Below are 24,664 nucleotides of genomic sequence, written 5' to 3'. Positions count from 1 at the left end.
AATTTAAACAAGGTTAATGATAATATTTATATTATGACAAATAAAAATAAAATTACATGATCCTCAAAATCAATAATGGAACAACTTTTCAAAGAAAAGTGTACTTCAGCATTACAGAAAAAAAATAATATGAACAAAAATGGAATATTATGATCTTGGAGATGAGATCAAAGCCAAATAACTGGGAGGAGAATTCCAGATCACCTTAAGGAATGTGGGGCTTCTGACCTAATGTCCAATAAATCCTCACCTTCGTGTGGTGCACCCCCATTGGGTAATGAATGAATGAGATGGGCTAGCAATTTGGGACTTAGCTGACCAAACTGTACTCTCTACTGGCTTAAATCACAAATAATATGATGAGATTTCATGCTGGTGGGGTGTTGCATGGTTAAAGAAGGCCCTTGTAAAACTCAATCTAGCTTAAAATACCAAAGCGTTTTACATAGATTTTTACAGAGGTCAAGTCTCATGAGAACTGTTACATAAATAACCTTGTTTGTCTCTATGAAATTTCTGCTAAATATATAATGTAAATAACCCTATGGGAATTGATTGTATTTACTGTTTTAACTAAAGTTTCTAGAATGTCAAAAACAAAGGCAATGCTTTGCCATCGTAACTTTGTATAATAGCTATGTGTAAGAGCACAAGAAAGTTGTTCACGATTAAGTGTGTGAGAAAGTTGTTTTTAAGCTCTGCGCATGAACACCTTCAAAGCTAGTATCAAAGAGGTCCACTAGTTTCAGAGAAATTTCCGCTGCCCGACAAGACAAGGAAAAAGGAGCGCACGGAGAAGAAGAAAGAACGGGCCAGCCTTAACAAAAGGATCAAGGAGAACTGCCGATTTCTTTCGGTTTACAACCCTTGGTCCAAGGTCCCGAGAAGGCAAAAATAAAAGGGGACTGAGTCAAACATTGCGAGGAGAGTCCAGGTCCAGTTGCCGAGAGAGCAGATGCGAGGTCCAGTTACCAAAGCAGGAGAGGCTTAGATCTGTTACCGAAGAGAGCCAGAAGCATACTGACCCAGAGAAACAGACTTTTCTGTTTATAAAAGTGCGAGAGGTAGATAAACATAGTACGCAATAGTTTAAGCAAGAAAGGTTATGAGAAGGAAAGCGTGCACTGCTAATTAGAATAACGGTATTTCAAAGGCACAGTAACCAAACAGGCTCTATAAAAGGCTTTATAAATAGCAAGAAATAATAGCATCACAGATAACACCCCCACTATTTTCGTCAAGAAACCATAAGCATACTGACCCAGAGAAACAGACTTTATGGAGAACCCACACCAGAGGAAAAAATTGGGAAGTCAACCGAAGCCAAAAGCTGCAGAATGATCTTCAAGTCTGTATGCTAAAACTTCTTTCCTGAGCTTTTGAGTACCGGGAAAAGTGCAGTCCAAGAACTGCTAATACTCCGACGAAACGCTCCCTGAAGCAAGGCCTGAGATGAAAGAAGAACCATAGTGACTTTGATGCAGGACCTTTGGAAGGTGTCGTGACAAAGAGCCTCGGTGTTCCAACCTCTAATGTACATTCTTTTTGCAATCTAGGAGATATGTCATAGATGGACTGATAAGAAATAGTAATAAGAAATATCTATAAGAAAGTCCTCTGATTTGTTGTTAACTGGAATATAAATTGTAAAATAACTTGCCATAGCTGGCTAATCTCTTTATGAGTAATTTAGTCTCGGCAATTTGATTTTTTTAAGCAGAGAAGTAACAGAGTAATTATATATATTGTATAGTCATTTAATATTGAAAAGGGAAAGTTTGTTTCTTTATACCAAAATTACAAAGGATAGGTAGAGAAGGAAACCTCCCTATCGCTTATTTAATGTACTTTGTTTTTTATGTAAATAAATGTGTTTTAATTATATGTCAATAGAGTGCCGCCTGATTGTTTATTTTACAATGAACTGTTCCTTAAAAAAAATTATCGGACTTGTGAGTGGGAATTCAGGTGAGACAGCCGAAGCATATAGTTAAGTGCAACTAGACTACAACTGTTTGTGTAAAGTTTTACTGAAGGAATTTGTGTTAGAGAAAGAGAGCGAGAAATCAACTGGCCGTATTACTGGGTTTTATGCCAATTAAAAGATATTAGTAGCGGAGTCTCAATAAAAATAAATTTTCTAGTATCCATAAGCATAAGACTCATAGTGCAAAAGGTAGATAAACGTAGTACACAATAGTTTAAGCAAGAAAGGTTACGAGAAAGAAAGCGTGCACTGCTAATTAGAATGACGGTATTTCAAAGGCGCAGTAACCAAACAGGTTCTATAAAAGGCTTTATAAATAGCAAGAAATAATAGCATCACAGATAACACCCCAACTATTTTTGTCAAGAAACCAGGTAGAGCAGTGAAAAGTGAGATACTGGAACAGATTCAAGCTCAACTTCTAGAAGAACAAACTTAATGTCAGAAGAACTACCACATGGACATAATTGGCATCATTGAAACAAAGAGGAGACAAAAACAGGTGAAATCTTACTAAATAATAAGTATAGGATGTGACAGAGACTGATGTGAGCATTGAGATAGATGAACAGGAAGTACTCAGCATATTGAAAAATATCAATATTAATACAGCAGTGGTCTTGAATGGTATGTCTGCTCGTGTGCTACAAAAATGTGCAAGTGAACTGGCAGTGCCTCTGACAAAGTTGTTTAATCCAAGTATCAACAGCTCTGGCAAGGTTCCAAGGGAGTAGAAAATTTAGGGAGTAGATATTTAAGATAGTTCCACCACATAAAGGTGACTCCAAGACAGAAGTAGCAAATTACAGACCAATTAGTATCTCTAGATAGTGGTGGTGGTGGTTCAAGTATTGGAAAAGTTTGTTAAAAGTAAAATTCAGGAATGAGTCGATAGGAATATAATACAATAATAAATTTAGTTTAATCCTTTATCCAAGTGTGAGCAAACAAGAATTCAGGAATATGATACCTTATAGGGACAGCATGGCTTTCTAAAAGGTAGGTCCTGCCTCAGTAATTTATTCCCATTTTATAATAAGGTGACAGCAGAATTGGATAAAGGAAATAGCTACACCACATACTGCTGGACTTTGCAAAACATTTGACAGAATACTGCATGGAGAACTATTACATAAGCTGGAGCAAATGGAAATGGATATGAGGCTGGTGGCATGGAATTGGGCGGGGGGTCTGATAGATACCAGGGGAGTGGCAGAGTGTAACCAAGAAAAATGAGAGTGACTAGTGGAGTGCTCCAGGGCTCTGTACTAGGACCATTACTATATCATTAATTTGTATATTAATGATATAGCAAAAGATTTGAAAGGGGCCATTCAGTTGTTTGCCAATGATACAAAGCTAGGGAGGACAGTAGTTAATAAAGGTGATGTAGATATCTTACAAGATAATTTAAATAAATTGGCAGTGTGGGTAAAAGACAATGGTTGTCAATTCATCATCATTAATCTCTTGATATGTACCCCTAATGGGTGTTTAGGTTACTATGATAGCACTACATGATTAAGTTTGCATTACTATTAATCTCCTATCAACAATTTTCCTCCAAATCAGTCTATTACTTAGGAAAACTCTCCAATATTGTCATATATAACATTTCATGCTTCTAAGACACTTCTTATTGAATCAATCCACCTAGAACTTGGTCTTTCTTTGGGTCTCTTTCCTACCATCTTGGCATCAAACACCTGTTTTGCTAATCTTTCCTTACCCGTTCTATTTGAGTGGCCATACTACCTTAGATTAGCTCTGCTGACATTCTTGAATGCTAATAATGTCAAGTTCCTCTCTAATAACTTCATTTTTAATATGATTCTATCGTTGATACCATCAGTTCACTCTCCTAATTCTTCTGAGAACCCTCATATCTGTAGTCTCTAGTCGATCAAGTGCTTTATTTCTAACCAACTCTCAGATTATTAACTTAAAATTGGTTTGAACACGGTCTTGTATACTGCTAGTTTGGTCTTTTGGCTAAGTTCTCTCCTATTATATATAACTTTATTCAGCTGGCTACCCTATGCCAGCTCTGCTTATTCTGCAAGTCTATTTTCAAATTTGCCATCTTCACTAAAAACAGTGCCTAAAGAGATGAAATATTCTACTTGTTCTATAGGTTCTCAATTGAGAATGCAACTAAAGTTTTCTCTTTCTTATTTGTTTCAGCCTATGTTCATAGTTTTAGTTTTTTTTAGTGCTGATTTTCATTCCAGATTTGTTACAGCTGTAATTCGATTTAGTTAAAGAGTCCTGGAAACATGCACTTCACAAAAAAGTAATCTTTTTTGTGAAGTTACACACCTGTTACAGACCACATAGAAAACTGGCAACCCTTATCCGCTCCACCAAAGACCAACCACTTCCCCTAGACCTACCTGGTGTATACCAGGTCCCTTGCACAGTTATCCACAACCCACCACCCCCTCCCCTTCACAAAAAAGATTACTCTAAATCTATCACTATTCCCTACATCAGAGGCACCTCGGAAAAAATCAATAAAATCCTAAAAAAACACGACTTGACCACCTGTTACAGACCACATAGAAAACTGGCAACCCTTATCCGCTCCACCAAAGACCAACCACTTCCCCTAGACCTACCTGGTGTATACCAGGTCCCTTGCAGCTGTAAACTGTCCTACTTTGGCCAAACAGGCAGGACAGCAAATATCAGAATCTCAGAACACAAGGATTACATCCGATTTTACCAGTACAGCCACTCTGGGCTTGCAGACTACGCTCTGGATACTCGCCACAGAATAAGATGGAAGAAAGCCACAGTAATACACCGCAGCAAGTTCAAGTATGAAAGACTATTCATGGAATCAGCCTCGGCCCTTAGGAACATGCCAAACCTCAACAAATTTGGATGCATGAAACTGCCCAAAATTTGGGAAACTGTTATCAGAAGAACTTCAGCCCAAAGGCCAAGAACTACCAATATAGCCTGCCAGGGGGTACCATCAGGACTTTAGGAAACGCTACCTTCCTAGCTTCATTCTCATTTGCTGTTATTAGTACTTGTGTGCACGTGTCTGTGTAGTAAGTTCCCAAGAAGATGGCAACGTGACGTTCGCCGAAATATCGGAAGGTATATATTAAAGTTTATTTAATCTATATTTCTAGTATACGCTGTCAATTCCTTAAATATTAGTTATCATGTTTAACCAGCGTGTAAGCCTCTCAACAAGAATAATGATCATCCACGGAGATCTCTTCGCACGCAAGGCCCGCCATTACGGCAAACTGAAGCTGAAATTATCCAGACAACTTAATCGTCTGGCATTCCTAAAACGCTGCCGGGATAATCATGTCATCCCGAACTGTGTCAAATTTAAACACCGCTTCATCTCACAGAAAGCTCTCCGTATTTACAACCGCGCTAGCCAGGCATTACTTCGGGAGCAAATTGCCGCCACACGCGGTTCCCTAGCCGACATAAACAGCGGTATATCAACGCTAAAAAATGAGCTTTCACTTACGCTGAATCACGAGCTTTGGTCGGTACTACATGACGTCTCGTGTACGGCAGCTAAAAAAGAATTTGAACGAGTACGAAGCCGACATATCAACAAGTTTGATAAATTAACAAAGAACTCGGCACCCAAACTACAAACCAACACTGTTGTTAACCTATCGTCAGCTACCTTAAAGCCAGAAGCACTCCACGCTCTGTCACGTGGTCAGAACTTCGCCATTGCTCCTAGGAAATTACCGGCAGAGGAATTAATGATTCAAATTGAACGCGGGATTCGCCAACTGCCTAACCACATCGCCAACGATATCAGATTGGATGTAGCCTCTGTTCTCAACAAAGCAAAACCTCCAAAATCCAACATATCCAGTAGTGAATACAAGGCACTACAAGAATTGAAAAGAAACAAAAATATAGTGATCACCAAAGCGGATAAGGGGAACGCCACTGTGGTACTTAATCTTAAGGATTACACAGGTAAGCTGAAGGCTTTATTATTAGATCGTTCCACTTACCTCCCCATTAATTACAATCCCACCAACTCACAAATTAGAAAACTCCATAGGCTCCTTAAGAAGGTCACTTCTTGGCCTGAGGAGATTACCAACAGACTAAAACCCTATAACTCTAGACCACCCCGCATATATGGGCTCCCAAAAATACACAAAGAAAATGTGCCATTACCGTCCCATAGTGGATGGCACTGATTCCCCCACTTACAAACTAGCCAAGCATTTAGCCAAAGCGCTCTCACACTATACTGGCAATACACCATCACACATAAAAAACTCAGCCCACTTCAAAGCCAGTATAGAAAACCTTACACTCCAACATAATGACATAATGGTCAGTTTTGATGTCTCCTCCCTATTCACGAATGTCCCCCTCAAAGAAACCTTAGAGCTAATCCAAGCTAAATTTCCTCCCGATATCTCAGCCCTATTTCAGTTTACAATGAACTCAGGCTATTTCGTTTGGCAGGAAAAATTCTACAAACAGATAGAGGGGACAGCCATGGGTTCACCACTTTCCCCACCCTTGGCCAACTTCTTCATGGAGATGTTTGAAGAGAAAGCCTTAAACTCAGCCCCACAAAAACCTACCATATGGCTTCGCTACGTTGATGATGTTTTCGCTATTTGGCCACATGGCCCGGATTCACTCCTCTCCTTCCTAACACACTTGAACAACCAACACCCTAGAATCAAATTCACCCTGGAAAAAGAGGAAAACAATAACCTCCCCTTCCTAGACACACTAGTCACCCGCCAACCTGATGGAACCTTGGTTTTCTCAGTTTATAGAAAACCCACCCATACAGGCAGATACATTCACCAACAATCCCACCACCCCCCCTCACAACAATATGGAGTGATTAAAACATTATTCAACAGGACAAAAATAATCTGTTCTAATGATCAAGCCCTAACCACTGAACTAAATCACATCCGTGACACTTTCTCAGCCAACGGCTACCCCCTCCAAAAAATACTTAACCCAGTTATCCACAACCCACCACCCCCTCCCCTTCACAAAAAAGATTACTCTAAATCTATCACCATTCCCTACATCAGAGGCGCCTCGGAAAAAATCAATAAAATCCTAAAAAAACACGACTTGACCACCTGTTACAGACCACATAGAAAACTGGCAACCCTTATCCGCTCCACCAAAGACCAACCACTTCCCCTAGACATACCTGGTGTATACCAGGTCCCTTGCAGCTGTAAACTGTCCTACTTTGGCCAAACAGGCAGGACAGCAAATATCAGAATCTCAGAACACAAGGATTACATCCGATTTTACCAGTACAGCCACTCTGGGCTTGCAGACCACGCTCTGGATACTCGCCACAGAATAAGATGGAAGAAAGCCACAGTAATACACCGCAGCAAGTTCAAGTATGAAAGACTATTCATGGAATCAGCCTTGGCCCTTAGGAACATGCCAAACCTCAACAAATTTGGATGCATGAAACTGCCCCAAATTTGGGAAACTGTTATCAGAAGAACTTCAGCCCAAAGGCCAAGAACTACCAATATAGCCCGCCAGGGGGCACCATCAGGACTTTAGGAAATGCTAGCTTCCTAGCTTCAGTCTCATTTGCTGTTATTAGTACTTGTGTGCACGTGTCTGTGTAGTAAGTTCCCAAGAAGATGGCAATGTGACGTTCGCCGAAATATCGGAAGGTATATATTAAAGTTTATTTAATCTATATTTCTAGTATACACTGTCAATTCCTTAAATATTAGTTATCATGTTTAACCAGCGTATAAGCCTCTCAACAAGAAAACATATTCTCACCAGTCTTCCCATGACTTTTGTTTAGCTGCTTTTACACACAGCTTAGCTGTGTTACATTTTTCTCTTTACTCTTTCAGGACGTCTGCTGACTTATTTGCTAGAATCTTTTAGTATCCTTTGTTCTTTTCCAGGACTGCTTCTTTAACTTGTGTCCACCATGGTGTTCTTATTTTTCTATCCTTACACAGACAACTTCACCACATACCTCCCTAGCTGAATCAATCAATGTCTTCTTCAGAGTTCGCCACTGAGACTCCAAGGTTTAGTTCTTGTTTTCAATTTGTTTCATTTTTTTCTTCAATAATGTCTGTGTAGTCTAGTCTAGTCTACAATTTACTTGTAATAGATGCTCAACTTTAATTCTTTTTAAAACTTTCTTACATACTTTTCTTTTCAATGTGATATTCATTTTTATCCTGCTTAGTAGTACTAAGTAATGGTCACTTCCAATTTCAAATCCACTACACTCTTGTATCCTGATCCATCATGTTGGATATCATTATCAACAATGACATAATCAGTGAGGCTGTTCTTATTTCTTCTCTCCATGTGAACTTTTGCACATCTTCATGTCGAAACATGGTGTTAGTAATGACCAGTCTGTGTCCTGAGCAGAAGCCCAGTAAATACTTGCAATTATTATTATTAGCTTTGACCATTTCTCCAAATTTTCCTAAAATATTCCTATATGCCTGGTGGGATTAATTTCCTTCACATCCCCAACAAGGGCCACTTTTTTCCATTTTCTTTATGCCAGTTGCTGTTCTAATGACTCAAAAAATTCCTCCACTTCTTCCTTAGATGAGCCTTCTGTGGGACCATAGGCACAAATAAGTTCCATAAGTTGTCAATTCAACGTTGTAAAATGTAAGAGAATGCACTTCGGGATGAAAAGATTACATACTTCATATCATATTGATGGAACTAGTTTAAAGGAAATTGATGAGCCTAGGAATCTGGTGGTGATGGTGGATAGAGATTTGAAATTCAGAGGACATATTACTAGAGTTGGCAAAATAGCTTAGAGGATTACTTGGATGCTGAAGAGCACATTGTTAAGTAAAGTTAGGGAGGTTATTATCCCTCTTTATAAGGCTATGATTCAGGCACATGTTGACTACAATTTGGTCGCCTGCTTTTCTTCGGGATCAGGTGGTGGAGGAGAAGATTCAGAGACGAGTTACCAAGCTGATGACAGGTCTGTGGAATGTTCCCTATGAGGATAGATTGAGGGTGTGTGGTTGCAGAGTTTAGCTGAGCAGAGGAGAGGGGGATATGATAGAAACTTGTAAGTTACTAAAGGGACACTGTAAGATTGACACAAGAAATTTTTCAATACATGGGGAGTAGGGAGAAAAACAAGGGGGAGCGACACTTGGAGGCTGTCTAAGAGTGTGATTAGTAAAGGTGTGCGGACTAGGTTCTTTCCTTGGAGAGTGATGAATGAGTGGAATGGATTGACAGAAGCAGTTGTCAGCACCCCAACAGTGAATAGGTTTAAGGAGATGTATAATAGGTATAGTGTTAATGGATAGAATGGGTCTCCCATGATGAGGCTTCTGACCGCATGGGGAAGTGCCCAAATAAATAATAATAATAATACAGGATGTTATATTAGCAATAATGATCAAGCAACAATGCTGGATTTCTGCTCAGCATATGTACTGGTCATTAATAACACCATGTTCCAACATAAAGATGTGCACAAGTTCACTTGGAGAGAAGATACAAAAAATAAGAAAAGCCTCATTGACTACATTATTGTTGATAGTGATATCTTCAGGCTGGTTCAGGACACAAGAGTGTATACAGGATCTGAAATGATCTGTGACCATCACTTAGTTTTAAGATAAAAATGTATATTACATTGAAAAGAACAGTAAAAGTCGAGCAGCTTTTACAAATAAACTGTAGACTCAACTATACAAACATTACTGAAGAAAGATTGAAATAATTGGAAAACAAGAACCAAACCTTGGAGTCTCAGTGGCAAACTCTGAAGAAAACATTGATTGATTCACCTAGGGAGGCATGTAGTGAAGTTGACTGCAAGGATAGAAAAACAAGAACACCATGGTGAACACAAGAAGTTAAAGAAGCATACTTAAATATAAAGTATAAATCTTTTCTTTCGGCTTCATTTCGGCGATATAAACATTATTTAAATTAATTAAGGGGATATTAAATCACACATTGTTTTAAAACCGAATAAGAAACTCAAAGATTGGAATCAAAGAGTTTCATGCCGAATATAGTAAACTATAAAAGTATCGGCGATTACGGCATGAGCTAATGCATTAGCTTTTATAGTTTACTATATTCGGCATGAAACTCTCTGATTCCAATCTTTGAGTTTCTTATTCGGTTTTAAAACAGTGTGGGATTTAATATCCCCTTAATTAATTTAAATAATGTTTATATCCCTGAAATGAAGCCTATTGGCTCTTTATATTTAAGTAACTTAATGGGTGCACCTGTTTGACAACTCGTATAGCAGAGTATATAAGTTCTTTTCACTATACCCGTTGGTATTAATTTGGTCTAGCTACTCACTGATGAAGCCTCAAAAAAGGCTGATGGTCCGGAAACCTCCCACTATAATATAATAACAGCATACATTTCCTAGGAAATGTGTTTTTGTATTATGGAAAATACCAAGAATAGCGATCAGAACTTTACCACCTTTGCTGCAAGTTGCCCGTATTGAACTACGTACTAGGACTACTTGCATTAGCTCACGCTAGTAATCGCCGATACTTTTATAGTTTACTATATTCGGCATGAAACTCTCTGATTCCAACTTTGAGTTTCTTATTCGGTTTTAAAACAATGTGGGATTTAATATCTCCTTAATTAATTTAAATTAAAGAAGCATCGTGGAAAAGAAGAAAGCATACCATATAAATAGATAGATAACTTAAAATAACACAGAAAAAAATGTAAGAGAGCTAAGCTATGTGTGAAAGTGACTAAACAAAAAACATGGGAAGACTTTGGTAAGAAGATGGGAAATAAATATCAGGAAGATGGCAAAATGTTCTGAAGAAGCTTAAAAATCAAGGAAGTAGTACTGTAAAAGGAATCAAAGATGATAAGGATATTCTAGATGTCTTGAGTAATTACTTTGAAAGACTGTTAAACGAACCAAGCAGTGACAGAACTGTACTAGAAAATGTTCAAGAGGAATGCAAAGAGGAGTACATATCAATACTTGATGTAGGAAAAGCTGTCAAAAACTCAAAATGTGGAAGGCAGCTGGAATAGATGATATTCAACCATAAATACTTGAGTATGGAGGTATAAACGTTTTGCAGTAGCTACATTACTATACTACATTACTATAATTCAGAGGGCCCTTGGTCAGAAGATCGAATTCCAGATGGCTGGAGTAGAGCTCTCATAGTTCTCATCTACAAAAAAAAAAAAGGGAATAAAGCTGAATGTGAGAATTACAGAGGAATTTTTCTGCTAAACTGTTCCAGGTAAGATTTATGCAAGCATACCTGAAAAGTGATTGAGAAAGATTGTGGAAGTGAATCTTGGAAACCAGCTGGGTTCAGGTTAAATAGAGGTTGTCAAGATCAGATTTTCACTTTATGACAAATAGTTGAGACATCACGGGAATATGACAAGGATCTATTATTATTATTATTGCATGACACCTACATGGAGTCCAAGGACGCATCACAGGACACTACTTCACTAAATACATCTCACCTTTCCACTACTATTTAATTCTCCTACCATGACACTACTATCATCAACGCCATCTACCACCCATCATCATCTGTACTTAAGATTTGTAGATCTGGAAAAGGCACACAACAAGCTTCTCAGGGAAAAGCTTTTTAAAACACTATAATTATATGGGGTAAATGGAACATTATACAGGAGCAATACATAGTCTATATATATTTTTAATTACATAACTATACCTACTTCTTTGGAACTCTAATAGTGTTTCCTCCTATTTCAATTGAGACACATGGAAGTATGCATGTACTGTATGATTCATTCTTGTGTTCATAATTTAAATTTTGTAGCCAATTCTTCTGCTTTCTCTCTGAATGATGCTTGTGATATGCCTTCCTTTTTCATTTTCCCGCTGTGTTATCTCTTACAGATCTAAGTCTAAAGATTTTAGTTTCAAAGATATGCAAGATATTCAATGAAGTATATAGGAGTATCTAATAAATTCTAGTTTACTTTTACAGGTATGAAGACATTATTTAAAATATTATACTATGTCTACTAATTATGTCCCTATTAAACATCTAGTAAGCCAAACTGTAAAAGAATGCAAAGATTTAACTCAAGAAGATCCTTCTAGTCAACTTTGACTACAGCAAACTTACAGATCCCAAAGAAAGTGTTGTGCTTCTTCTAGATTGTTGAACCTCTAAGGTTCTTTGATTCAAATACCATATTTTTGCACTTTCCAGTCCAATCCAAGATTCTCATCTCAAACAAGTCTTTTTGGACATTACACTACTCACATGCTGTGTTCATTTTCTATTCTAAATCTTTCAAGGTCCAATCCAGGATGCACATCTCAACCAAGTCTCTTTTGGGATTTTATACCACCGACATTGCTGTGTTCCTCTAAGCTGCTTTCCATCGTCTCATTTAAATGCTTAACTTTCTTTCCTCACTCATTCTAAGTCTGCAAGCTCTGATTTTGCCAGTTGATAGTCAGGAACTATACAGTTGATATAACTCTTAATTATGCCTTCCTCTTTCATTTTCCTACTGTGTCATCTCTTATAGAGCTAAGTCTAAATGTTTTAGTTTCAAAGATATGCAATCCATTTTCCTCTTGCTCACTTATACTCTGGGTTTCTTCTCCATATAAAACAACAGGTCTGTATATTTTTATTTTATCTCTGATTGAGAGAAATTTGTATGAAAAATCTAGTGAATGATACTGCAACCCATATTCTGGCTTGTATTTCATGCTAATTTTATAATCTCAAGTAAGTAATGTTCCAAGATATTTGAAGGAAGTAACATTTTTAAATTTCTGGATATCAATAGCAAATTGGTCATCTTTCCCTTGGTTACTGTTCCCACATAGTTTTTTAAATATTTGGTTTAATTAGAAGTTTTGAATTTTCTGAATATATTATGTTTTTATATAACGAAACCTGTGGTGAATTCATCAGTAAAAAACACACGTACTAACCACACCAATGTATTCAGCATTTTCTCCAAGTAGGTAAATATCATCTTCACATCCTAATATATATTCTATTTGTGTTATCTTTTACAATTTCTCCAATACAGTTTTCTGAAGCTAAATTAAATGTGCTTAATCGGGTTGGGTTATCTTGTTTCAATCACATAGCAAAAAGTTAAGATTTAATTCTATTACTCAGTAACATGCTTCAGCTTTCAGCAGTGTTCTGATTAAATTTAGCATTTTATGAGACATTCGAAGTTCATTTAACATTCCCAGAGACCTTCTCTATGAATGCTATCATATGCTTTTTTTTTTTTTTTTTTAAATCTATAAACAGAATATAAATGGAGTGCTTCAGGTTCAAAGCTAGATAACCGGGAGGAGACCACCTCCATGTTGCCATTTAAGGCAGCGCTTCCCAAACTGTGGGCCGTAGGTTTTGTTTAGGGGGGCCGTGAAATAATGAAAACAAATTTAAAATGTTTTAAGACTAAGTAGTTTTTTTTATTTTAAAAGAAACATATTTAACTTTTATTATTTATTATTTCTTTTTTGTTATTTTTTATATTTTAATGGAAAAATTCACACATTGGTGTTGGTTCACAAACTTTGCTTCCTGCGTATTTCGGCGCTTAATGAATATTAATAAATACTGCTTATTCATATGTTTCATTTCAAAGCAGTGGTTAATTGTATTTACTTCGAATGCTCTCCAGAGAAGTTCCAAATCTTTCTCTCCCTTTCATAACGCGTTCGTAATCAGGGACTGTTGATATTGACTTTATATACATATCAAAACTCGTTTTATATTATCACTGTCATCCGAGCTAGTTTTCTGTTACCAATAAAAGTTTCGCATATATTTCACACATCAAAAAAAGCTTAAACAAGTTCATGTGGGGAGATAGTAACTCGCTTGCAGTGGTAAACAACACGCCCTCCCTAACAGCCACTATACTGCAGAGGCAATAAAAATAAGTACGTTTATTATGCCAGTGAATAAGGTATGAGGAGTCTGTGTAATATATTTCTCAACAAATAGTGCAATTAGAGACAACTGGGATAAAAACACACTAATTAATGAATCCCATGTCCCCCTCATACAGAAACTATGCTATATAGACTGAAACAAAACCATATGTTGCATGGGCAAACACAGTATCTAACTAAAAACTATTGTCATTAATTAGATGTGTGCGAGTTCGATTTTCCAAGACAGCAATAAAATTCAACCGAACGTGTTAAAATTCATCATCATCATCAACAAATTCCTGCCATGTACCCTCAAGGGGGGGTAGAGGATATGACAGTACTACATGAAAAAACTACATCGTTACTAACTTCCTATCTACAATTTTCCTCCAAATCAGTCTGTTACTTGTCAAGACTCCAACATTATCAGATCTTATATTTCTATCGTCTAAGGCACTTTGTACCGTATCAATCCACCTATATCTTGGTCTTCCTCTGGGTCGTTTTCCTGCCAACCTGGCAGAGAACACTTGTTTTGCTAATCTTTCCTCTCCCATTCTATTTAAGTGACCATACCATCTGAGATTAGCTCAGCTAACGCATTCCTGGATGCTGACAATGTCAAGTTCTTTCCTAATATCCTCATTTTTAATATGATATTGCCATTGATGCCATCTGTTCACACCTCTAATCTTTCTCAGGACTCTCATATCTGCGGTCTCTAGTCTTTGGTCAAGTGTTTTACTTCTGACCCAGCTCTCAGATCCATAAGTTAAAATTGGTTTAAACACTCTCTTGTATACAGCTAATTTAGTGTTCCGACTAATTTCTTTCTTATTCCATATGAATTTATTCAATTGACTTCCCACCATACCAGCTTTGCTGCTGTTGTCTATTTCTATATTTAGTTTACCATCTTCAGTAAAAATTGTGCCTAAGTAGCTGAAATGTTTTACTTGTTCCACAGGTTCTCCATTCACAACACAGTTGACATTTTCAATGATTCTGCCTATTTTCATTGTCTTTGTCTTTTTATTGCTGACCTTCATACCATATCTATTACAACAGCTATTCAATTTAGTCAGAGAATCTTGCAGACTTGTAGCGGATTCATTTAGAAGTATAACATCATCCACATAAAGCAAAGAGCTGACATTAACATCTCCAATTTTGATATCAGGTTTAATACCACATTCCTTCATAATGTGATCCATATAGATAATGAATAACAGAGGGGATAATGTACATCCTTGTCTCACACCAGATTTAATATTAAACCATCTTCCTGTACTTCCTTCAATTCTAACTGCTGACTCACAACTCAAATAAAGACTAAGTATCGCTTGATATAATGCCCCATTGACACCATATAACTGCAGCGTATTGAATAGCTTCTCTCTTGGCACCTTGTCATATGCCTTTTCCAAATCGACAAAACTTAAATACAGATCTTTGTTATATTCCCATGCTTTCTCGACTATTTGTCGTAAAGTGAAGATCTGATCCTGACAGCCTCTATTTGGCCTGAATCCAGCTTGTTCTTCACCAAGCTTTTCTTCCACAATTCTTCTCAACCGTTTCTCAAGTATACTTGCATAGATCTTGCCAGGAACACTCAGTAGGGAAATACCTCTGTAATTCTCACATTCAGTTTTATTTCCCTTTTTATATATGGGTACTATGAGAGCTCTACTCCAATCATCGGGAATTCGTCCCTCTGTCCAGGCTTTCTGAACTATGCAGTGCAGCCACTGTAAGACTCTTATACCACCATACTTCAGCATTTCTGGTCGAATATCATCTACTCCTGCTGCCTTTCCACATTTCAAGCCTTTGATGGCTTTTTCTACTTCAAGTATGGATATGTATTCCTGACTGCATGCCTGGTCAGTGTTTTTTATCACTGTGCTGTCATCACTGCTTGTTTCATTTAGCAGTTTTTCAAAGTAATTACTCCATACTTCAAGAATATCTTTTTCTCCTGTTTTCATTTCACCTTTATCATCTCTAATTCCTTTTACAGCACTCTTTCCTCCATTCCTAAGCTTCTTCAACAACCTCCAGAATATTTTGCCACCTTCTTGATATTTATTTTCTATATTCTTGCCAAAGTCCTCCCATGACTTTTGTTTAGCTAGTTTTACACACTGTTTAGCTTTCTTACATTTGTCTCTGTATTCTGTAAGAGTAAAAGCTGACTTATTTGCCAGGAACTTTTGATATGCTTTCTTCTTTTCCTTCACTTCCTCTTTAACTTCCTGTGTCCACCAGGGAGTTCTGATTTTTTTATCCTTGCACACAACCTCACCACATGCCTCTCTGGCAGAATCAATCAATGTTTTCTTCAGAGTTTGCCACTGAATCTCCAAGGTTTGATTCCTGTTCTCGAACTCTTTCATTTTCTTTTCAATAATCTTTCTGTATTTTAGTCTACAGTTCACATCTGAGAGCTGCTCAACTTTTATTCGCTTTAAAACTTTCTTACATGTTAATTGAATTTCAATATGAAATTCAATTTTATCATGTTCAAGACTAAATAGTGATCACTTCCAATTTCAAATCCTCTGTACACGCTGGTGTTCTGCACCAAGGAGAAAACATCACTATCAACAATAACATAGTCAATGAGACTTTTCTTATTCCTAGCCTCTTCTCTCCATGTGAATTTGTGCACATGTTGGAACATGGTGTTAGTAATAACCAGTCCATGTCCTGAGCAGAAATCCAACAGATATTTGCCATTATTATTAGCTTTGCTCTTTTCTCCAAATTTTCCCAAAATATTTTTGTGTCTCACAATCATTTCCTACTCTGCTATTTAGATCCCCAACAAGGACCAACTTTTCCTTTTTCATTGTGTCAGTTGCTTTTTCTAAAGCCTCAAAAAATTCCTCCACTTCTACCTTAGTAGAACCTTCTGTGGTTCTACTAAGACCATAGGCACAAACAAGTCTCATTGTCCAGTTCCCCATTCTCATATTTGCCCACATTACTCTACTTGAGACTGACTGCTATTCAAGAAGATTAGCCTCGTATTTTGTGTTGAATACTATGGCTACTCCTTCTTTTCCTTGATTGTCATTGCCTGAATATAACATTTTGTATTTATTGCTCAGAAAGATCTCACCAGTTTTGGTCTTTTTTGTTTCAGTCACCCCTATTATGTCGATCTGGTACTTATCTAACTCCTCAGCTAGCTCCATTTCTTTGCCATTCAGGCTTCTTACGTTGATAGTACCGATCTTTAACTCTGGTGATATTGAGTTGGGGTTTGTTTTCAGATTTGTTCCAGTAGCTGACTTTTCGCTGTTCGCCCTGGTTCCCTGGCGAAAACAACGGGGGCCTTGTTTAACCGGGCGACGCCCCAGCCGGCATGAAATTTTGTCATGTTGTACCATCATTTTTTATTTTGGTTTAACCAATAAGAATACAATTTGGTCGGCTAAATCCCCAATTGCCAGCCCATCCTCGTTCGTTCAGTATCAAAGTAGATACCCAACAGGGTGCACCACGAGAAGGTGAGGATTGGACATTAGGTCAGAAGCCCTGGTTGGTTTTCCGCATTCCTTTAAAGGTTATGTGGAGGTCTCCTCTCAGTTATACAGCTTTGACCCTTAAGCACCCCGTTAAAATTCATAAAAGTGTTATATATTATATATTATTTATTTTTAAGTGTTATATATATATATATATTATTTAGTTTTAACTAAATAATATATATATATATTCATAAAAGTGTTAAAACTAAATAATATATATATATATATATATATATATATATATATATATATAATGAATGTTATGGCAGTTTCACATATGAAATTCGGTTGAAGAGAGTTAGCATTTCAACTCAATTTTCAGCTATGCTTTTATCTTTCGGTTGCACGATCTTTTGTTAATACTGCACCAATCATATGCACATTTTAATAACCCTGCCTTTGCTGTCTGTTTCACGTTAGGCTTAATTACCGTAAAGGGAGAAAAGTCACAAAAGAGAAAAATTTTCTGGTCCTGGGATTCCCTTATTCAGGTAATATTCACTAATTTCATGTTATCAGTCTGTGGTGTGCCAGTATCGGTAAGTGGTGATATTATTTGATCTATTCTACGTTAAAAAATTTAACACTGAGATGGATAAGTGGCTGATAAAAAATAAAAACAAATTCCCGCAAACAATCAGAAGAAGCAGAAACACTCAAAAGAAAAAAAGGACAGTATTTCATATTTTACCAGAACAGCCCACATCGTCTTCAGAACCAAACGGTAAGAGGCAAAAAATGTGCATTTGATTTTTGCAATATTCGCTGTGTATGTTTGTATTGAATATAAATACAATAAATATTATAATAATATATCTCTCTATTACGATTTTTTTTCGAGTGGGGGCCATGAAATATTTTAATTTTTGCAAAGGGAGCCCTGACATCCAGAAGTTTGGGAAGCACTGATTTAAGGAATGAAGAGAACTAAACAGGGCTTTCCTTGGTATGTAGCATTAATAGGTGTCCACCTGGATACGGAATGAAAAAGGATGGGATGGCAATTTGTGATTTAGACACCTAAATATTATGCTAAATGGCTTAAACCAAATTCTAAAATGATTGTACAACATGAAAGAATTTCATGCCAACTGGGACACTGCCTAGCTAAACAAGACCCCTGTTGTTTTTATCACGGAACCAGGGCAAACAACAAAATCAGCTACGGGAACAAATCTCAAATCAACATTAGCAGAGTTCAAGATTAACATCATCAACAGAAGAAGCATTAATGGAAAAGAAATGGGAATAGCAGAAGAACTGCATAAGTAATACAAGATTGGCACGACAAGCATTGCCGAAACAGTAAGACAAAAACAGATGAGATTTTCCTGAACAACAAATACAAAATATTATATTCAAACAATCATGATAAGGTATCATATTGTCTTATATGATACAAAACACTGTAGATGTGTTATGTATTTTTGATGTCTAACACTAGACATCAAAAATAATAAGAAAATACGAAAAAGAAATTCACATTTATTTACAGGTATAACGATTCATGCACTGGTAATGAAGAAACAGCAACATGATTGCTTTATGGTAGCATAGTGTAATCGATGCAATTGTTTCACAGTAGTTTAGCCTATAACTAATGAATGAATCGTTATAAAATTTTATCTTATTCTAATTAATTAAATAAATTTAACTAATTAATAACGGTTAATTTTGTACAGTGATATTTAAAACTGCATCTTTACGTTTGTTTACATTTCTCTCAACTGCAAATGGCGGCGTGTACAGTCTGTACATGTTTGTCAGTGTGTAAGTTTTGATAAATCTTAACTTTTTTATAATAGATCTGTGTATCTTTTATGATGGTAAACGGTAAAATAGACTAGTATCTATGAATTCATGACATACTTAACTCTTTCTTAATTTTTTCAATATTTCTAGGCTATGCAGTTCATCTACAAGTTTTTCAAATTGTTGCAAATCTTCAAAAAGGAAAAAAAATTTTCCAATATATTTATTGAAAAAAATCTGTGTATAAGTGGACCCGTGCAGTTCAAATCTGCATTGGATCAATTGTATTTTAATTCTGAAAAAATAATACAATTAGGGGAGGAAGAAAAGGAAAAGAAAGAAAACAGCAAGAATGGCTAATGAATACTTAAAACACATCATGAGTTATGAATACAAATTTTAAATACTGTATATACTCTCTTACAACCACAATGAATCCAGTATATTTTATAGGCTCTTTACTTACAGCTTCTCTAATATGCTGTTCTATCTTTGCTAACTCTCTGTGCAACTTTCCATGCTCCTTTTTTTTTTCTTTAATTTCTTCCTCAATTTTTTCTCTTCTACGGCAAACTTTTTCTAAGTCTTTGTTTTTCTGTGCAAGATCTTCAGTCATTTGTTCAATATTTTGTTCATTATGATATAACTTGTAGAGGTGATACTGAACTTGTTTTAATGCCTGTATTAAAAAGAGAGAGAAAGAGAGAATACATAAAATCAGACTTGTTTTCGTGATGTATTCAACTAATTTTGTTTTAATGATAACAAAACACAAAACAATTAAGAAAAATAAGTACTGTTATTTATTATTTGAAATTAAAATGAAGTTCACCATACATGCACATCAATTTTACCTATTTAATTTACTTATTTCTAAAAAATCATCACACCCAATTCAATTCAAAGTAGACTATCAGTTTTCAAGTGGCATCTCAGTACAGGAATAATTATGTCAACCTCACAGATAGGAGATGGCTAAGCTCTGATTTCAAATGCTGATGAATCTTGTCTTTCAGTTCTCTGAACCATAAATCGAAAGGGTTTATACTGACTGTGCAAGAAATGCATTAATATAAGCAAAAACAGATTTTAAAAAAATATTGCTAATACAGTTGGGTTTAAACCATATTTTCTTCTTTCATCAACTATTAATGAAAGAAGAATATGATTTAAGTGCTTTAAAAAATGACTATTACTCTTTTCATCTTGACTGGTTGGCGCTTACACTTAAAGAAATGAAAAAGCCAAGCATTGGATGGATGTCTCAAGAAAACGTTTCATATCTGAAACCAGATATTGAAAAATGAGACAGTGGTATCCTGAAAGCATGTTTGGAGATGCCAGAGCAATTTTTATGAAAACAGGATGAAAACCCTTAATGCATAGCATTATGTACTTCTATATGGATGTATGCTTTGTATTATGTGATACTAAGCCAATCGATGTGAAGTCATCAACCTCTATATACAAGTAGCCTAGTTGTGAAGATACTTCATGTGCATAAAAAAAAAAACACAATTTTTTGGCAAGTATTATCTATTTTCTACCAAAGCCTTTATCAGATACAACGTGGTAATTACAGAGGCAGCAAGGGTTACCAGTCTTCAAATCTCAGAATTTTTTTAAGTGTTGAAGGACCCCAATCTCATCAAAACAGTTTCGGACAATGCCATTAAACTAGAAATAGATTCTATATATTAACACATATATTAATTTGAATGTAGCTTAGTTGTCTGGTGTACTCTTTTTAAGAAAAGAAATATTATTATCAGTAAATTACAACAAAATAAAGCATACACACATGAACATTGCAATAAAATATTGTATGCCCACACTTCTTAGAGCCGACCTTGGCAACATGCCAAAAATAGTAAATTCATGCTGAAGGGGAGAAAGAAATAAAGGATGTACGATTTGGTCACCAACATGCGAAATCACGTGCTTTATACGTAAATTTTCCAACTGTTGTACAAGCAAAATAGTTACCACTTGAAGAACTAGAATTTTCATAAAAGAAAAGCTAATTTTCCGACATATAATAATAAACAATCATCCCATGAAATGCATTGATTACCCTAATATCGGAATGGATTCTCCTTCTTTTGACATGCTCAGTGTCGAAGGTTCTCGAATCTGTGGGCATACAGTATATCCAACAGTTAACAGAATTTTTTGAGGACTGTAGTCTCTTGTTGCTTTCAGAAATTACTTTAATAATTGCAAAACATCATATTGAATGTACTATAGCTTTACGAAAAAAAAAAAAACTCTTGTGGAGGCACCTAATAAAATACTGCAAGATGTGCAAAATCTAAAACTACAATAAAGCATGAACCACAGAAATACATAAAAATGCTCAAAACAAGCAATAACTATCATGTGTCAGAACTGAATCTTTTCACGGCATTATTTTAAACAATTAAATGTAAGCATTCTAATGTGGGCAATTAAGAGGGAATGCTCACTCTCTCTCTCTCTCTCTCTCTCTCTCTCAGCCAGTTCCAACCACCCTAGCACTTGTTCTTCCTGGCTTCCAGGAATCTTATCTATAAAGAACACAGATGAGCTCCTTTCACATCTGTTATTACTATGGTACTACTCTTCTCTGATATGACTGCAGTACTAGCTATATTGTAAGTTAAAAATAAATATATTTACTTATTTTGCCAACAATATACAAACCATTTCAGCAACAATTTCCTGGGCCTTAACTGAGTCTTCAGTTAATCACAGGACGACCATCACAAGGATCCTCATCAATGCTCTTTCTTCCTAGGTGAAACTTTCATCCATTCCTTCAGGGTGGAATATAAAGGAGAAGTTTCCCCATAAACACCATCCAATCGCTGTTTTATAATACTTGGAGAAAGCCCTTCTTTGGTTAAAAACTTTATCATAGTGCAGTACTCAATTTTTAACATTAAAGCCACTTAGCGTGCCATATATTAAATGAGTGCTTCCAACTGAATGATAGAAAGTTGAAATTTGTACACTAACCTCCCCACATATGGTGCTATCTGTCATGCATGGCATTTTAAAATTGCCGCGAATTTTGTATGTCATGATTGAAAATTTTGGATTTGTTCACGATTGAAAATACTTCATGCACAAACTTTGTTTTCTTTCACTTTGTTAAAGGATTTTATCTGAGCCACACATGAGAAAAGCCACAAGAACTATAGCACATTCGTCGCATGTGTGGGCAAGATGAATAGAAGAAAGGAGGAATCTGTTCACATTCTGCTTGAACAGCTGAGGCTTGCAATCTTTGGGGAAGACAGAGTGAGGGAGACTGTTCCAAAGGACAGAAGTAGAAGGAATGAAAGAGGAGATAGTAAAGTTAGTTAGTTCAGTCAGTTTCAAGATAGACTGTAAAAGGGTGTTGGTTAGCAGTGGCTCTTGTTCTAATGATTTTAGAGGAGAGTGGGGAAATAATAGTGGCCAATTCAGCAAAGCACTGTCCATGAAAGTATCTGTAGAACAGGTACAATGCAGAAACTGAACATCTGGAGAGAAAGGGATTGAAGTGGGTATCATTAATTACCTGGATTACTCTCTTCTGGATAGAATTAAGCTACTTTAGAAAGGACTTTGGTGCACAATCCCAAATATTTGACTTCCATGGTCTGCATGGTTAGCCTAGTGGCTATGCGCTTTGCAACCATATGCCTGGGGAAGGAGTGTCCTAGGTTCGATTCCTCGCCAATATGAGGAGCTTAAGGATCTTTCTTAGCCATAGCCAAGTTAGCTGGTCTTGGGCATGGACAGCAGAATTTCCCCCTCCCCCAGTTTATCTGGGGGGGGGGGTTCATCCCACAAGCAGGCAAACCGGTCCCGTGTACGTATAGGCACTAAAGTCGTAGGATATAGTACTTAATCCATCATTAGGAGGGCTCAACCACTCCTAAGGGGCGATCGAGGAACGGGGGATCCCCACATGAATAAAATAAAAATAAAAAGTATTCCATGGCTGGGTGGATTTGGGCTTTGTATAGGGTTAGAAGCTGTGAAGTAGTGTACGGTGCGAAAAAGTACACCATGTTTTTCAGCGGCTGCAGAAGCTATAGTTGAAATGTGGCTGTGCTAGGAAAGATTGGAAATGCAGGTTAGTCCGAGTAGAGAAATCTGATCATGTTTGGATATCTCAGTATACTGATGGTAAGGGGGGGGGGGGGGTTCTTTCTTGTGAGAGATCAGACAGGACTGTTTTGGTGGCATTGATGTTTAAAGGTTCTCCTTGCCCAAATGGGATATAGATAGGAGATTAGAGTTCAGGTGGTCATGGTAGAATCTTAAGGATTCTAATACTTGAACACAACAAGGGTTTGTTGAATGTAAAGGAGGAATGAAGTATACTGTCATCAGCAAAGCTATTGGTAAGATTGGAAGTCTGAGAGAGTAGGTCATTTATATACAAGAGAAAGAGAGTGGATGGTGAAAAGCAAGATCAGCTGTAGATCACAAGTGGCAGAATCCATACTCATGGTCACTGATTAATCGGTATGACTTTAGGTGGTTCAAGAGTTAGTCGTTTACGACCCTCTCCCTAATTTTAGAGAGAACAGATATGAGAGCAATTGGACGGTAATTTGTTGGATGACTTTCATCATCTTTCTTTGGGATGGGCGAGATGCAGACCTGCTTCCATGTTATGGGTTAGATGCTGGTTGAAGAGGTGATACAGGATAGGTGTTAGTTCTGGGCACAATTTTTTTAACACAACATATGGGATACCATCAGGACCAGATGCCCTGTTTGTGTCCAATTATTGAGGATTCTTCAGATTCAATTTCTTTTTCTTGTCAGAAGACTATGGGTGTCATGAAGGGAACTGTTCTTATTAGTATGGAGGGAACTTTTCCCAGGTCATCAATGCAGGAATATGAAGAGAAGACTGATGCCAGTAAGTTGGCCTTGTCTTTGAGTGAGGAAACTACAGTACCATCCGGATGTGAGAGCGGTGTAAACCTGGGTGAGCAGAAGTTGCATGAAATGGTCTTGGCAAGGGACAAGAAGGAGTGACTACCATTGGGGCAGGAGACGAGTTTGCAGCATTTGGTCCTTTCAAAGTCTGATTTGAAATTGGTGATGGTTCTTTAACAATCGTTGCAAGCTACAGAGCAGCCAGAGTGGGCAGCTGGAGTTTTGGTCTTGAGCCATTCGTGGTAAGCAGAGGTTTTTTTCATTAACAGCATTGGCACACTTTTTTGAGAACCAAGGCTGATGGTGGCTGAGAATTTGGAGTGGAATGAGAGATGAAAGCCTTCATTCCTGTGAGGATGATTTCTGTTATTCCATCTGAGCAGGTGTTTGGATCAGAAGAACTAAAGCAGTAGTCAGACCATGGAAGGAGAAATAGAAGTCACGGAGGTCGTTCCAGTTGTTACCCTTGTAGTGCCAAAGGACACAAAACTGTGAATTGATGGGTGAAGGTTGTGG

The 24,664-nt window shown here is 36.9% G+C and overlaps 1 protein-coding gene across 1 annotated transcript in view; it reads right to left on the bottom strand.

Annotated features, from left to right (window-relative positions):
* SMC1 (structural maintenance of chromosomes 1) overlaps positions 1–24,664 on the bottom strand; it is a 551,991-nt gene that overhangs the window by 458,794 nt on the left and 68,533 nt on the right. Inside the window, exon 6 of the mRNA XM_090412308.1 lies at positions 19,692–19,904. Coding sequence (XP_090268434.1) covers positions 19,692–19,904 — 213 coding nt within the window. The remainder of the gene's footprint in view (positions 1–19,691; positions 19,905–24,664) is intronic.

This window comes from Typopeltis vanoorti, chromosome 2 (genome assembly GCF_054136105.1).
Source record: "Typopeltis vanoorti isolate ZY-2024b chromosome 2, IOZ_Tvanoo_1.0, whole genome shotgun sequence".
NCBI lineage: Eukaryota > Metazoa > Arthropoda > Arachnida > Uropygi > Thelyphonidae > Typopeltis > Typopeltis vanoorti.
The sequence above is the reverse complement of the archived record's forward strand: the minus strand, read 5'-3'. Positions and strand labels throughout refer to the sequence as shown.